This window comes from Malaya genurostris, chromosome 1, assembly GCF_030247185.1.
Source record: "Malaya genurostris strain Urasoe2022 chromosome 1, Malgen_1.1, whole genome shotgun sequence".
In the NCBI taxonomy this organism is placed as follows: Eukaryota; Metazoa; Arthropoda; class Insecta; order Diptera; family Culicidae; genus Malaya; species Malaya genurostris.
In genome coordinates, this window is record NC_080570.1 from 13,982,117 (window position 1) to 13,997,472 (window position 15,356).

General features: G+C 41.6%; 1 protein-coding gene across 2 annotated transcripts in view; it reads left to right on the forward strand.

Moving 5' to 3' along the window:
• LOC131432979 (dynein axonemal heavy chain 10) overlaps positions 1-15,356 on the forward strand; it is a 163,108-nt gene that overhangs the window by 14,880 nt on the left and 132,872 nt on the right. For both annotated transcript variants that reach the window (XM_058599673.1, XM_058599681.1), the window contains exons 8-13: positions 8,960-9,087; positions 9,930-10,120; positions 11,197-11,395; positions 11,475-11,561; positions 12,308-12,468; positions 12,681-12,825. In XM_058599673.1, the coding sequence (XP_058455656.1) occupies positions 8,960-9,087; positions 9,930-10,120; positions 11,197-11,395; positions 11,475-11,561; positions 12,308-12,468; positions 12,681-12,825 (911 nt within the window). The remainder of the gene's footprint in view (positions 1-8,959; positions 9,088-9,929; positions 10,121-11,196; positions 11,396-11,474; positions 11,562-12,307; positions 12,469-12,680; positions 12,826-15,356) is intronic.

Below are 15,356 nucleotides of genomic sequence, written 5' to 3' on the forward strand. Positions count from 1 at the left end.
GTGTTTTGTTTCGCCGGTTTAAGTGACGGTGTACAATATGTAACACACTTTACCCTATAACTCCGGAACCGGAAATCGGATCCGAATGGAATTCAGGAATTCCGTATGGGACCGTGAGACCTTTCATTTGTTTGTCAAAATCGATTCAGACATCTCCGAGAAAACCTAGTGAGATTATTTGACACACACACACTCACACACACACACACACACACACACACAGACTCTATCTGAGTTCGATGAACTGAGTCGAATGGTATATAACACTTGGCACAATTTTCACTAGTCGGTTTTTCAAGTGATTGCATAACCTTTCTATCTGAAAAAGGCAAAAAGTTTCAAATTATCGAAATATTTTAAGCTAGACCAAGGGTTGAGGGCGAATTTTCAAAGCTCGTTATATTTTTCAAATTTGAAACATTAAACAGTGCCTTGAATAAAGCGAAATTCTAGATATAAGGAACTGGAGCAGATGGCTATTTCATCTTGGAATTCAAAAGCACCTCAAATATCGTTTTTCGACATCTACTCATGAAATCCGTTCCGAAAATACCTATATTGTAAGGGTTTTGAAGGAATATTAATAAACCAGAAGTCGTCATCTTGGATTGCCAAAATACTTCAAACACCGTTTTCCTGAATCTATTTTTTAAACTCGTTCCTAAAATATCCATATTGTAGTAATTTCCATGGAATATATCGTTATCATTGTATGCGAAAACCTATTTCGTAGCGATTTATTAATTTTAGTTGGTTTGACGTAAACGGCCAGGATGTAGACCATGTTCGATGTACGTTCTACCATGTCTGACTGCGTTTTAGAGTATCTATAACAAGGTTCAGAGTGGCGAAATGGTAGCGCGTATGCACGGAATGCATAAGAACGCGGATTCACATTGCCGTTTCAACCTTCCAAGCGAACGGACGTGATTTGGATTTACTGCGAAAGCATTGAAAACCAGTTGTGTGTGTGTGATAAAGTGGTCGGACGATATTGTGTGATAGACAATAGTGCTTTTTCCTCGGAGAGGTTTTTTTTTCGCATTATATAATAGAACAGTGCCTTATTGCGAGCGGTCGATCGAAACGGTACCGTTAGCCGATTATTGTTTCGCCGATCAAGGCCAAGTGTGAGGATTATAAACAAGCGGCCATTGTGTGAGGATTATAAATAAGTGTGCCTTTTCCTCTCGGAGGTTTTTTGCACACCATCAAAGCGGCGATACGCCGATCGACGAAGTCCAGCTTGGTGTCCCCCGTTGGATCTTAGTTAAGTACCTTTACGTCGTTTATTTTTATTTCTTTATTTGACCATTATATTTCCCCCCGAATCATTTGTTTTTGCGCGGAAGTAGTTCCGCTATGCCTATTTTAAATCCTGCCCCCCCCCCCCCCGCTCCCGATGTTCAAATGGAGACCTCCCTTGTCAGTAAAAAGTCCCGCATAAAGAGCTATCCTGATGGGCTCGCACTACCGGCCGGGCCTTACGCGGTCTATTTCCGGACCAAATCAAAGGAAAAAAAACTGAATATTTTAAAAATATCGCGGGACCTGAATTCGCGATATAATACCATAAAAAGTATAGATAGAATACGGCCAGACAAGCTCAGGGTCCTGTTTACCAGCTCAAAACAGGCTAATGAGCTTGTTCAAAAGGATCCTTTTACGCTGGAGTACCGCGTCTACGTGCCAGCTCGTGAAGTCGAAATCGACGGTGTGGTCACCGATTCGAGTTTGACTTGCGAGGATATTCTTAAGTACGGGGCGGGTTGTTTTAAAGACCCCTCACTTAAGAATGTCAAGATACTGGATTGCAAGCGATTGCATTCAGTATCGATCGCCGGGGATGGAACAAAGTCCTATCCCCAATCAGACTCTTATCGTGTGACCTTCGCCGGTTCTGCTTTGCCCAACTACATCCTCTTGGACCGGGTTCGTTTGCCTGTTCGCCTATTCGTACCCCGAGTAATGAACTGTACTAATTGCAAACAACTGGGGCATACAGCTACCCATTGCAGCAATAAGCCACGTTGTGCTAACTGTGGGGAAGCTCATGCGGACGGCTCTTGCGGTAAGGATGCTGAAAAGTGTCTCTACTGTAAGGAGGGTCCGCATGACCTCTCTGACTGTCCCGCTTACAAACTGCGAGGAGATCGGATGAAGCGTTCCCTGAAGGAACACTCCAAGCGTTCCTTTGCCGAGATGGTTAAGAGTGCCACCCCTCCTAAACAGACAACGAATCCATATGCCTGCTTGTCAACTGACGAGAGCGATTCTGACGACCCTTTGGAAGGTCCATCTTCAGCGGTCCCTCATAGCTGTAGGAAAAGAATGAATAAATATTCTCATAAGCTACCTAGTAAGGGTTCGAAGGTGTCTTCCGAAGGGCTTCGAAAAGTTACAGCTAACGGGAATCGGGAAAAATCACCGAAGCAAAAAGCTCCTGGTCTCGGAAAACTCAATTCCGAGATGGAATTCCCACCGCTTCCAGGGACTAAAAAATCCCCAAGCGTCCCTGAAAATCCACCAGAAAACCAACAAGGTGCTGGACTTATAAAGTTCTCTGATGTTGTGGACTGGATTTTTACAACTTTCAATATTTCAGACCCTCTTAGAAGCATTTTAATTGCTTTCATGCCAACAGTAAAAACATATTTGAAGCAATTGACTGCAAATTGGCCCCTTCTTTCAGCGATTGTATCTTTCGATGGCTAAATCATCCACCGAGGTCACGGATCTAATCACTGTTTTACAGTGGAATTGCAGAAGTATTATCCCAAAAATAGATTCATTTAAATTTCTAGTAAACAATCTGAAATGTGACGCATTTGCATTGTGCGAAACTTGGCTAACTTCTGAAATACCCTTAAACTTTCACGATTTTAACATTATTCGTCTGGATCGAGATAATCCCTATGGAGGAGTACTTTTGGGGATCAAAAAGTGCTATTCTTTCTATCGCATTAACCTCCCCTCGATACCAGGTATTGAAGTTGTCGCATGTCATGTTACAATCAAAGGTAAGGACCTTTGCATTGCTTCCATCTACATTCCCCCAAGAGCCTCGGTTGGGCATCGGTGGCTCAGTGATATCGTAGAGCTCCTTCCTGCACCGACGTTGGTTTTAGGAGACTTTAACTCACACGGTACGGGATGGGGCTGTCTTCACGATGATAACAGATCAACTATGATCCATGATATCTGCGACAACTTCAATATGACAATCTTGAATACGGGAGAAATGACACGGATTCCTGCACCACCAGCAAGACCAAGTGCGCTGGATTTGTCCCTTTGCTCGACATCGCTACGGTTGGATTGCACGTGGGAGGTAATTCCTGATCCCCACGGTAGCGATCATCTACCGATCGTAATATCAAAACCGATCGTAATATCGGCTCAAAACCATCGAAGACAATCAATGTTTCGTATGACCTCACACGAAATATTGATTGGAATAGCTATGCGACCTCGATATCTGAGAAACTTGAAAGAACTCAACAACTTCCTCCGGAGGAAGAGTACACGTTTTTGGCTGGCTTGATTCTCGACACCGCGACTCAAGCTCAGACGAAACGTGTACCCGGCGCGAAAACTAACATCCGTCCTCCCAACCCGTGGTGGGACAAAGAGTGCACAAATTTAAACGCGGAGAGAGCCTCCGCGTACAAAATATTCAGAAAAAATGGAACACCTGATAATTACCGGAATTACGCGGCGTTAGACATTAAAATTAAAAACTTGATTAGAGCTAAGAAACGCGGTTACTGGCGTCGGTTTATAGACGGCTTAACGAAAGAAACATCTATGAATACTCTTTGGAACACAGCCCGACGAATGCGCAATCATAACACCACGAATGAAAGCGAGGAATAATCCAACCGCTGGATATTCGATTTCGCTAAAAAAGTATGCCCAGACTCTGTTCCGGAACAGAAGATCACCCGCGCCGCGACACCAAATACAAACGAAACACCGTTTTCGATGGTAGAGCTCTCACTTGCACTCTTGTCATGTAACAATAAAGCCCCGGGATTAGACAGAATAAAATCCAACTTGTTGAAAAATCTGCCAGACCCCGCCAAAAGGCGCATGTTGAGTTTATTCAATAAGTTCCTTGAGGACAACATTGTTCCACATGACTGGAGACAAGTGAAAGTGATCGCCATTCAAAAACCAGGAAAATCAGCCTCCGATCACAATTCGTATCGGCCGATTGCTATGCTTTCCTGTATCCGGAAATTGTTCGAAAAAATGAATCTCTTCCGTCTAGACAATTGGGTCGAAACTAATGGCTTACTTTCAGATACACAATTTGGTTTCCGCAGGGGTAAAGGAACGAACGATTGTCTTGCGTTGCTCTCAACAGAAATTCAAATGGCATTCGCTCGTAAAGAACAAATGGCGTCAGTTTTCCTAGACATTAAGGGGGCTTTTGACTCAGTTTCTATAAATATCCTATCTGAGAAGCTGCATCAGCATGGTCTTTCGCCAGTTTTGAACAACTTTTTACATAATCTATTGTCTGAGAAACACATGTATTTCGCGCATGGTGATTTGTCGACAATACGATTCAGTTACATGGGTCTTCCTCAGGGCTCATGCTTAAGCCCCCTTCTATACAATTTTTACGTAAACGACATCGATAAATGTATCAACACATCTTGCACGCTAAGACAACTTGCCAACGACAGCGTTGTGTCTATTATAGGACCCAAAGCTGGCGATCTGCAAGGGCCGTTACAAGATACTCTTGTCAACTTATCCACATGGGCTCTTCAAATGGGTATCGAATTCTCTACGGAGAAAACTGAGCTGGTTGTATTTTCGAGAAAGCGAGAACCAGCACAATTACAGCTTCAACTAGGGGGTGAAACCATAGCTCAGGTCTTCACATTTAAATATCTCGGGGTCTGGTTCGACTCCAAAGGCACCTGGGGATGTCACATTAGGTATCTGAAAAGAAAATGCCAACAAAGAATCAACTTTCTTCGTACAATAACCGGGTCGTGGTGGGGTGCCCATCCAGGAGACCTGATCAGGCTGTACCAAACAACGATATTGTCCGTGATGGAATACGGATGCTTTTGCTTCCGATCCGCGGCGAACACTCATTTCATCATGCTGGAAAGAATTCAGTATCGTTGTTTGCGTATTGCCTTGGGTTGCATGCAATCGACTCATACGATGAGCCTCGAAGTGCTGGCGGGTGTTCTCCCATTGAAAAACCGGTTCTGGGATCTCTCATATCGTTTGCTCATTCGATGCGACATTTTGAATCCTCTGGTGATTGAAAATTTCGAAAGGTTAGTTGAGCTTAATTCTCAAACCCGTTTTATGTCCTTGTATTTTGATTACATGGCTCAGAATATTAATCCTTCTTTGTTTGTTTCCAACCGTGCTCATTTCTTGGATACTTCTGATTCTACTGTGTTTTTCGACACATCCATGAGAGAAGAAATTCGTGGAATTCCGGCTCACGTGCGCCCTCAAGTGGCCCCAAATATTTTTTATAATAAATTTAGAACAGTCAACTGCGGAAAGGTGTTTTACACTGACGGATCAAACATCAACGAGTCCACAGGCTTCGGCATCTTCAATCAAAACATCACCGCTTCTTACAAACTCAGTGATCCGGCTTCAGTTTACGTCGCAGAATTAGCTGCCATTCAGTACACCCTCGAGATCATTGAAACCTTGCCCAAAGACCATTACTTCATTGTCACGGACAGTCTAAGCTCAATAGAAGCTCTCCGGGCAATGAAGCCAGGAAAGTATCCCCCATATTTCCTGGGGAAAATACGGGAACATTTGAGTACTTTATCTGAACGGTCTTATTTAATATCGTTAGTCTGGGTCCCTTCGCATTGTTCCATTCCGGGCAATGAAAAGGCAGACTCATTGGCTAAAGTGGGCGCATTAGAAGGTGATATTTATGAAAGACCAATCTGCTTCAATGAATTTTTCAGTATCTCTCGTCAGAAAACTCTCGAAAGTTGGCAAACTTCATGGACGAATGACGAACTGGGACGATGGCTACACTCCATTATCCCTAAGGTATCGACGAAACCTTGGTTCAAGGGGATGAACGTGAGTCGTGATTTCATTCGCGTTATGTCACGACTCATGTCAAATCACTATACATTCAACGCACATCTCCGGCGTATCGGGATCGTGGAGAGCGGGCTCTGCACCTGTGGCGACGGTTATCAGCACATCGAGCATGTCGTGTGGTCGTGCGTAGAGTATCGCGACGCCAGATCGGAGCTATTGGAATCCCTCAGGGCCCGAGGTAGACCGACTGAGGTTCCGGTTCGGGATGTGTTGGCGAGTCGGGATAGTTCATATATGCTTCTCATATACCAGTTTCTCAAACACATTAATATACAAGTGTAATCTGTTACATCTGGCTTAGAAAGTTCCTCCTATTTATCGACGTTGTTTCAACTGTGGCTAAGAATTATTTCTCAACTGCAGGTTCGACACTAATTTCCGCCGATTATCCCGATTCCTCATCTGTCCACCATCTTCATCGGAACTAACAAGATCTTTTTGCTGTCACTAACCTTCGCTTCCCCCCTCCCCGTCTCTTCACCATCTCGATGTCAACTAATTAGATCTCTGTCGTTTTAGTCATTTCATTCCCATATCCCCTTTGTACTCCGTTTTCCGCAATATTTACTTCGCTATATTTTTTTTTCATTTTCTTCTGTAACAACACCATCATCGCCCACGGAAACTTATCAACAGCATGCGGGCCACCCGCCGGGTATTCGTAACCTGGGGGTGTTTCCCGCGGACCCACACGGACCGAAGAATGCGGCCAACATGAATATTCACCAACGCCATATGGAAGACTCTCATGAAATATTCAATTCACCGGCCGATCACCACATGAAGGCTGGATCTGCCAAAGTCAACCACTGCGACCCAAATATGACATTACTTAATGATACAACCCTAGTTTTAAGTTAGTCGTAAATTTTAAATTAGTAAAAGCCCTAGTAAAAGCGTACCTTTTTCCAATAAATCATTTTTTTCTGTTAGTTTTTCATTCATTTGGCTTATCCAATATATGTTTCCACTTAGTCATTGCAAAACCATTTCGTAGGTTCGTAAAAAAATGTTTACGTTATTTGAGATTTGGTTCGTTAAAAGAATTCCGTAAAAAAGTTAACGTAAAAAAAGTTTTCGTAGACGGAGCTTTGAGTATATTATGTATGTATTTTGTACTACACAATGCTCCCACTTGTGCCCGGGTAACTTATTCGATAGATCATTTCCACGGCAAGGAGAAAGTGGTGGGTTCAAGTCCTGCTTCTGCAAATTTTTTTTTTTTCGCTAAATGCATCGCAGTTTTATTCATTTGTATATCTTCTCTCTCGGTCTGGTTATCGTTGGTAGTGACGAACAGTTTCTCAAGTTACATTGACCTAAAATTGACTTATCAGATTAATAGTTTTGATCTATTGTCTAAAATTAATTGTAGTTTTGCGTAGACACAGTTTAATGTGTATTGTTTACACTCACTGAATTGATTTCATGAGGTGCGCTAAAGTTTTCAAAATACCGACAAATGAACAGGACACGAATTTCACGAAAACTGGTATCATTGAAAAACGGGTTGAAGAACGTGTGACTTTTGATCGGAGCCGAAAATCCGTTTAAGGTTCAGAGGTCCCCAAACCGTGACAAGAATGAGAATACGGTTGCAAAAAGCCACTGGTTGCCGGAAGTTGTATGACCAGAAGTTTACGAAACCACACTGCTGCGTAACGGATGAGGAGACATATACGAAGACAGATTTCTACCAGATTCCAGGAAACCTGATCCCGGACACAGAAAATGAGTTCACCAAGAGGGTCTTAATTTAACAAGCGATTTGTACATCTTTCGTTATCGCAAGCACCATAAATGGGCAGGTGTATTTGGAAGAGTATCTCCAAAAGTGGCATCTCTCGCTCTCTCCTGAAGGTTCACGATGGTCTAACGATTTTCTGGTCGTCTTTGGCATCATGCCACTACACGAAGAAGGGGTGCTAGAGTAATGATGTCGATTTCGTGTCGAATGATCTGAACCTCCAAAACACTGGAACTGCGCACAACAGGCAAAAAGTGTATCATTGTGAAGGAGCACCTTCTGAAAGAAAAAGAATAACTTAACTAGTGATGTATGAGAAAAAATGATAAAAGCATAACTTAATATATAAAGAACTGTCGATTCTAAGGTGTACGGAACCTTGGGTTCGAGTGTTCTGATATACAGGCCAAAATAATCAAGTGAATTATGCCAAAACTAACTTTATTTATTTATTTTTACTTTCCGGATATTTGGTGATAACCGGATAAAAACTCAAATTTTTTACAGCGTTGAAAAATGTTACATGCACTACTATTTAGCGTACATCTTAATAACACCGTTGTTTTAGACTATCAACTCTAATCTTATAAATTTACCATGTAAAAGGTGCATTCCTTATTAGCCCTCCAGTACAGAGCTAATTTTAATGTATTAATAAATTTTTCATCATGCATTTTTCGCAAACTGTTCAACCAATAGTTCTTTTTTATCTGATCACACACACATACACATCCTCATCTTTCACAAACTCGCGATGGAACAGAGTACCTCTTACAAGCATTAAAATTAATCCTTCGATTAGATTCAATTCCGTCATACATAATTTCACTGTCTTAACCTCAAACTGCATTCCTAAAAACGATTTTCAAAGGAACTTATGAAACATTCCTGCTTGGTGAGTTGTCAAATAGCGGTGCTCTGTGAATAGTGGTGAGCTGCAGCAGTGGAACGCCTAATCCAAAATTACTACAAATTGTCTGTGTGAATCGCGAGAAACTTTCCCCTTTGTCTCCTCCTTCTACGTTACCCTCTGAGCCGAACGCATTCCAATCAACCTTTCACTTACCCCACATATTATCATCCTATTTTCACTTGCAGATGCCCTCAAGGACAACGAGTGTGCTGTGCTGCAATCTTGGCCGGCACTATTGAAAGACCTGAAGGAAGCCCTGTCCCTAGCTCGGAACAACGTGGAACATTTGGCAATGCTGCAGAAGTACCTTCTGGTAGGTTGTAGCCGATCATCATCGTAAATTCGTAGATTCTTGCGATTCCGGTGATTTGAGGGGAAACGGAAAGGCAAACGATGCTCTATCGGAACCGAGGAGAGTAGCAAAATGACACTGATTGCCTGTGCAGAATTCAATGGAACCGGCTTCAATCTAACTTTGAAAGTTTTCTCCTGGTCGTTTGATTTGGACTATCGTCAGCAATAGTTTCAATTGAAGTGGGTTCAAGGATGTGAATTGTGAACGAATAGTGTTTGTGGAATTTAGATCCAGATTCCGTTTCGGATAGTGTCATGACGATAGAATTAGGAATTAGGTTATATTTTAAATTTCAAAATGCGGAAACTCATTGAATTCGGTTCATGTTTTAAATTGGATAACGCTACTTCTGTTATCAACCCGCCACATAAATTAGTCAGCATTAGGAGCAATCAATGCAGCAGTTATCGTTCATCGTCGAAGTCGGATATTCCGGCAAAAACTTTCCACCTTTTCGCCTCCAGTTAATTCCAGCTTCCTGACATCCCTGGACTGGATTCATTGTATCGAAACCAACCTCCGGATAATACGATGAACTTTAAAGTTCTAATTAAATCTCCTATAAATTAACATTTCATGTCCGTAACTTTTGCCTGAAACCTGAAACGTTCATTAGTCGTTCATGCTCGACTCGGCCCACTTTCACTGTGCCTCCCCCCTCCACCCCGGAGCTGTGTTAGGAAAATGTTCGAAAATTACTTTTTATATATCATTATCGTCGCCATCAACATCAGCACCATCGACTAACCGACATCGCTAACATCGCCCTTCTTTTCCCTTTGAAACTCCTCCTTCGACAGAAAATCAAAACCGAGGAAGACTTCAACTTCATCCTGTCCATTATACCGAACGTTACGATCATACTGCGGCACATTTGGACCACGTCGGACTACTACAGCCAGGACCAGAACATGCTGATCCTGCTCGGCCAGATATCCTACGTGTTTGCGGAGAAAGTTAAAATACTAATTAATGTTGATACCATTTTCAAGTAAGTCACACTTAATTTGGCCCCAGTCGCCGTCGCCCGGTTTCGGTTTCGGAACTCGGCAGCTGCTCCTGCTATGGGCGACATATTTGTATGTGTTAGTCTGTGTGTGTGTGTGTGTGTGTATCTGCTCTAATGCGATGGGTTACTAGCTTCGGTCAGTCACTGTTGGAATAGATTGTCCACCATCGGACGGTTGCTGCACTCCAATCGTTGCACTGCAGATAGATAATGAGCACTCCGAAGTTTCTCTTGTTTGCGTTGATATTGTACTTTCCAAATATTTACTATTCAAAATGGATGCTCAGCCCGTGTCTGCCAACGACCGGTAACGACATTCCAGTAGACAAGCTAAATTTATCGTAGAATATGTGGAATTTTCCGGTGATTGCTGCCGTTTATTGGATGGACCGTTGCGGTACATTGCACTTAAGGTTCCTCGGAGTTTTTGAGACTGTGGCCCCGGGTGAATTGTAAATCATGGCTTGCTCTGAAGGTATATGACAAGTTTTCGAATGTGTATGTATTGGTTTAGTTGGAATTTCCAATGAACTGAATAGCATGATATTTTTTTAGGAACACAGCAAATTTTGAAAATTCGACTATTCTTTGAAGTTAATGAACTATGAAAATAAGATTTTTTTAAAGTTCAATTTAACTGCTTGAAAGTGTTTCCTTTCATTATTTCCGCGTCACTACATCGTTATATCGAAAAAGGCAGACCCAACGCAAACAAACAGTATTTATGACTGATTTTTTTCACTGTGCCAATTTAATTAGAAAATAATGTTTATTTTAAAAATGTTGTTTTTGATACCGCAAGTTTACCGGATTGTGTTAGATGCACTTGACTGTTTGCTTAGTTTTACGTTTCGTCCTCGACCCATCAGTGCATTGGCAGTTAATGGTGAGCTTCTAACGCTGTTTGATGGTTCAAAATAAACCGATCATATTTAATTTAAGATTATTTTTAAGCATGGAAAGCAAATAAACCATGTTGTTTTTCTTATTAAATCAATCTAACTATTTTTTTCTTCTTTTGCTTACATATTGCATTCCTACACCTCACCCCCGTGAAGACACTCGGCCAGCACCGTATTTCGCTGTGCCACCAACTGTGCGGAAATGCTGCGGGCGTGGAAAAAATCCTACATGGACACCCGGGCCCTGATCGAACAGTCCGGTATCGGATCGCGCTGGGAGTTCGATCGGAACGTTCTGTTCCGGGATGTGGATCACATGACTCGGCTCAGTCAGGACACGGCCAACATCGCGAAGGTAAGTCGAAATGCCGGCGTAACCGTGCTTAATTCACTCGTCGGGGAAATAACTTTTCGATTTTTCTTTTCGTCCCCAGGTTTTCATCGAGTTCGAGAACATGTTCGACCACCATCTGAAGATGGCGATCAGCGATCCGGAGGAGGTGGATAATATTCTGACAAAGGTAAGGTATTTTATCATTTTTATTATCGGATTCGAAAGGGAAAATAAAGGTTGATTGGAAATTCCACCGCCGGCTTCGGCGTTTGATGTGTCTTCAAATATCCATCGGTGGTTTATTTTCGGTAAAATAGACTTAAGTGACTGTCATTCCATGGATCCAGAGTTGACAGGCAGTCGTCGGATATGGCGGGCAACAGAAAATAACTTTGGCTCCAGAAGACTGCTGACTGTTCTGTGGAATGTTTCCGATAGCGAAATTAACATATCATTTCGATTCCGTTCCAAACAGAAAAAAAAACTTGCCGGTACGGAATTTGACTGTCGAAAATCGGTTTGAAAATTATGCCGGAATGTTTGAATGATTGTTTATTCGACAGGCACCTTTTGTTCCTCGAGTTTTTTCTTTTTGTGTCGAAGAACTCTCTCTTTAATGAGCGGTTCGATTAAAATGATCGATTGATGGAATTTTGTTTTTTTGTTTGACTTTTTTTTCATTTCGATCGATTTCCAATCATTTCGCCTTAACGATTCGATTATTACCTCCAAAACGATTCAATTTTCCCGGCCCCCAAAACAGGGAAAATATTTGTGCCTGGTTGCTGGTGAGGGTACCTCCTCATCGACGGACAGACCCAAATTCCTAATGCATAATCAATCAGCATTGATAAATGTTTCATTTCTCGGTTTCGTTTTTTCTTTCTCTCTCTCTCCCTCTTTTGGCTCCATCCAATTCGAAACGTTGGCCAGGTTTATCGCCTCATCAATCACATCATTTCGGTGGACTACGACATGTTCGCACCGAGTAACCTGGCCAATTGGGAAGCCACCCTGGAGTACTTCTACAAGGGCGTCGAACAGGTGGAACACGAAGCCCGGCTCGCGTTGGACCACTGCATCGGAGCACTCAGGTAAGGACCGACCCTCCCCGGCCCCTACCCCGCGTGATGATCTTACGTGATGTGACACAATCAGCTTACCGAATGAGAGCATAAATCAAACCCCCCCCCCCCCTACGTTTTCAATAGTGTGATATATTGAGGAACTGTTTTCACGCTTGCCTTGCTATGTTTTTTATTTTCATTTTCTATTTTCTATTTTTTTTTCTTCTTTCTTGCAACAGGTCGGCCGACTTAGGTCTTCAGTTGATCAAGAATCTGCACCGGATGGAAACGCGGCAAACTTTGGCAAACCATTTGTCATCCAAGTACGAAAATATTATGAAACAATTCCTGGCGGAAGTGGGAATGGTCGAGCACGAGTTTCTGGTACGTAAATTCAACCTCCACTCCGTGACGCTGACGTGGGACAGGTTGCGCAGTCGGCGAACGGTGATCAAATTTATCGTTATCCCTGATGTTGAACGCGTGTTCTCAGGAGATACAGTTGTTTTCTTGGTGTTGTTGTATTTTTTCGTTTTCTTCTGTGGACCCCGAATGAAGTAGGGTGAGGTTTGATTCGATACAGTGGGACGTGGTCGGATTTGTGTGGAAAAATCTTTCATTCAGAATTCAGGAAAGATTGAATGCACCGAGCTCCAGTTTCTATGTCATTTTGCTAATATTTGTTAACTAGAATTCGTTAGTAGAAGTTACCTCTTGAATAGATGTCTATATTTGCATCTCCAGGGTAGCTTAAAGGCAGAACAGTTCCACGGGCAGAAGAAAGTTTACGGGTTCCTAGCTCTGGTATCTTCACTGATTGAGCCCATCACAGCTAACCTCAGAATTTATTCCACGATTCGTTCCGAATCCAACCACTGTGCGATGGATTATTTTTTTGGTTTATGCAGTCCAATTTCGGGGTCGGTAGTCATTTTTGTGGTATGCTTCTTCAGGTGGAACACATATATTCAAGTACTTTTGACTGGATAGCTTCCTGTTTTGTCAAAATTGTTACAAAAGCTATGCTTTTCAGAAGATGCGTCGGTTGGTCGGTTGTAGTGCGTGCCAACTGAAATAGAATGATTTAAATTTTGTTATACATAATACTGACTGAATTCGGTAAACTTTTCACAACTATACCATAAGTCAGAGGATTAAAACGTAGCTAGTTTTGTGGATGGAAAGTAATGCCATCTTCACCCAATTTCATCTCTAATGAAAGTATCGAGTCTGTTGTTTTGCATTCCAAGATAACTAAAACGCCGTTTCGTTTCGTCGGAAAGTCGTTTCGTCAACTGCCATTCCACTGAAAAGGTCATTTCGCCGAAAAGGCCATTCCGGTAAATAGTACAATTGTTCTAAAATAATATCGATATTGATTTCTAAAGAAGGAAAACGAAAGATCGTAGATCCAAAGATCCACATATTGTTTTTTTTTAGAAAGAACTCTAAATGAGAAAACGAATCCAAATTTAGAGTAAACCGGACAAACGAGGTAGCTTCAGGTTTGTCTGCAAGAGACCGCTTCTTCCAGCACTTAGCACAGTACAGACTTAGTACGACTCCAGAGTGGTTAAATTCTCACCTCTGTGGCATTCTGCTCCAAAACAACAGTCCACACGAAATCACCAATCTGATTGACCTTCAGATACTGATACGCAAAAAAAACGTTCCATTTTCACGGTCGACTAAACGATAATTTCGAGCTTGTATTTTTGAAAATAATGCGGTTTTTCTCGACGAAATTAGAAATTTACAATTCTAATATATTACGAGCTTTACGAATGTTCCGATTAACTATTTTGAATTTCCAGGAAAAAATCTACAAGGGACTGTCCTATAGGACTGTTCGAAATGTTGACGTAGGACTACAAAGGCAGCAGCCTTTTATGTTCTATTCAAACTCATTTATATCTAGACGAATCATTTTTTTTTGTGTTCTATACTGAAGTGCGAGGTCAAAATACGAAAAATAAAACCATACAAACTGTGTTTCGGTTTTTAGCATCAACAGCTCAATCGGCTTTTTTTTTTTATTACATTACACCTACTGCTTGGGAATATTTATTGTGTTGTGGAGGCACTTTGCATACATGCAAACACGCACATTGAAGAATTACTATGAAAACTGTGAACTTATGTATACGAAACTGTCGTCTCTGTTTGGGGAAACAATGAAAATTTAACATTGTTCGTTATTAATTAAAATTTCGATCTTATATACAATATAGAATTTTTTCTAGCAAAGCAAAGTCTTGGCATTACATTCCAGAATCATTGCATGGATAGTACTATGGATCCTACTGACGCTAAGAATCCTTCCAGGTCGGGGCTCGAACATACGAATTTTATCTACTCGAGTCGATTTGTGGAAATATTTCCAAGCAGTAGGTGCAATGATCTCGAAAAACTCGGTTGAGTTGCAAAGGCTGGAAACCTAACCACGGTTTGTACGGTTTTATTTTTCGTATTTTAAACTCGCACACGGACGTAGTCCTACGTTGAAAAAGATCTACGAATTTCGAATTCAATTCCAATGTTTAGAAAGAAAATAGAGGGTTTGAAACATAATATTTTCATAAAACTTCTGATTTTATTATCCTTTTTAAAACAAGCATTAGATATATTGTTCCTCTGTTAACCCGGATAGCTTATAAACCAGCAATTGTTTCGATCCATGGATTGACTTTGACCGGACGTATCATTTTTTACTTGAAAATTCTTAACGGATTATTGAAACATAAGGGAGAGTGTTCGGTTACCGGTACCCTTTTCTTTTTAGTTCAAAACTTCTAACTTAGTGCACATTATGCGGACATTTCAACATCAATGGGAAGCTGAAGTCCCTGGCTAACAACTGATTAAGAAACTAAGTTGATTCATTTGATTAAAAAAAAATTGTTATAAATTTAGTT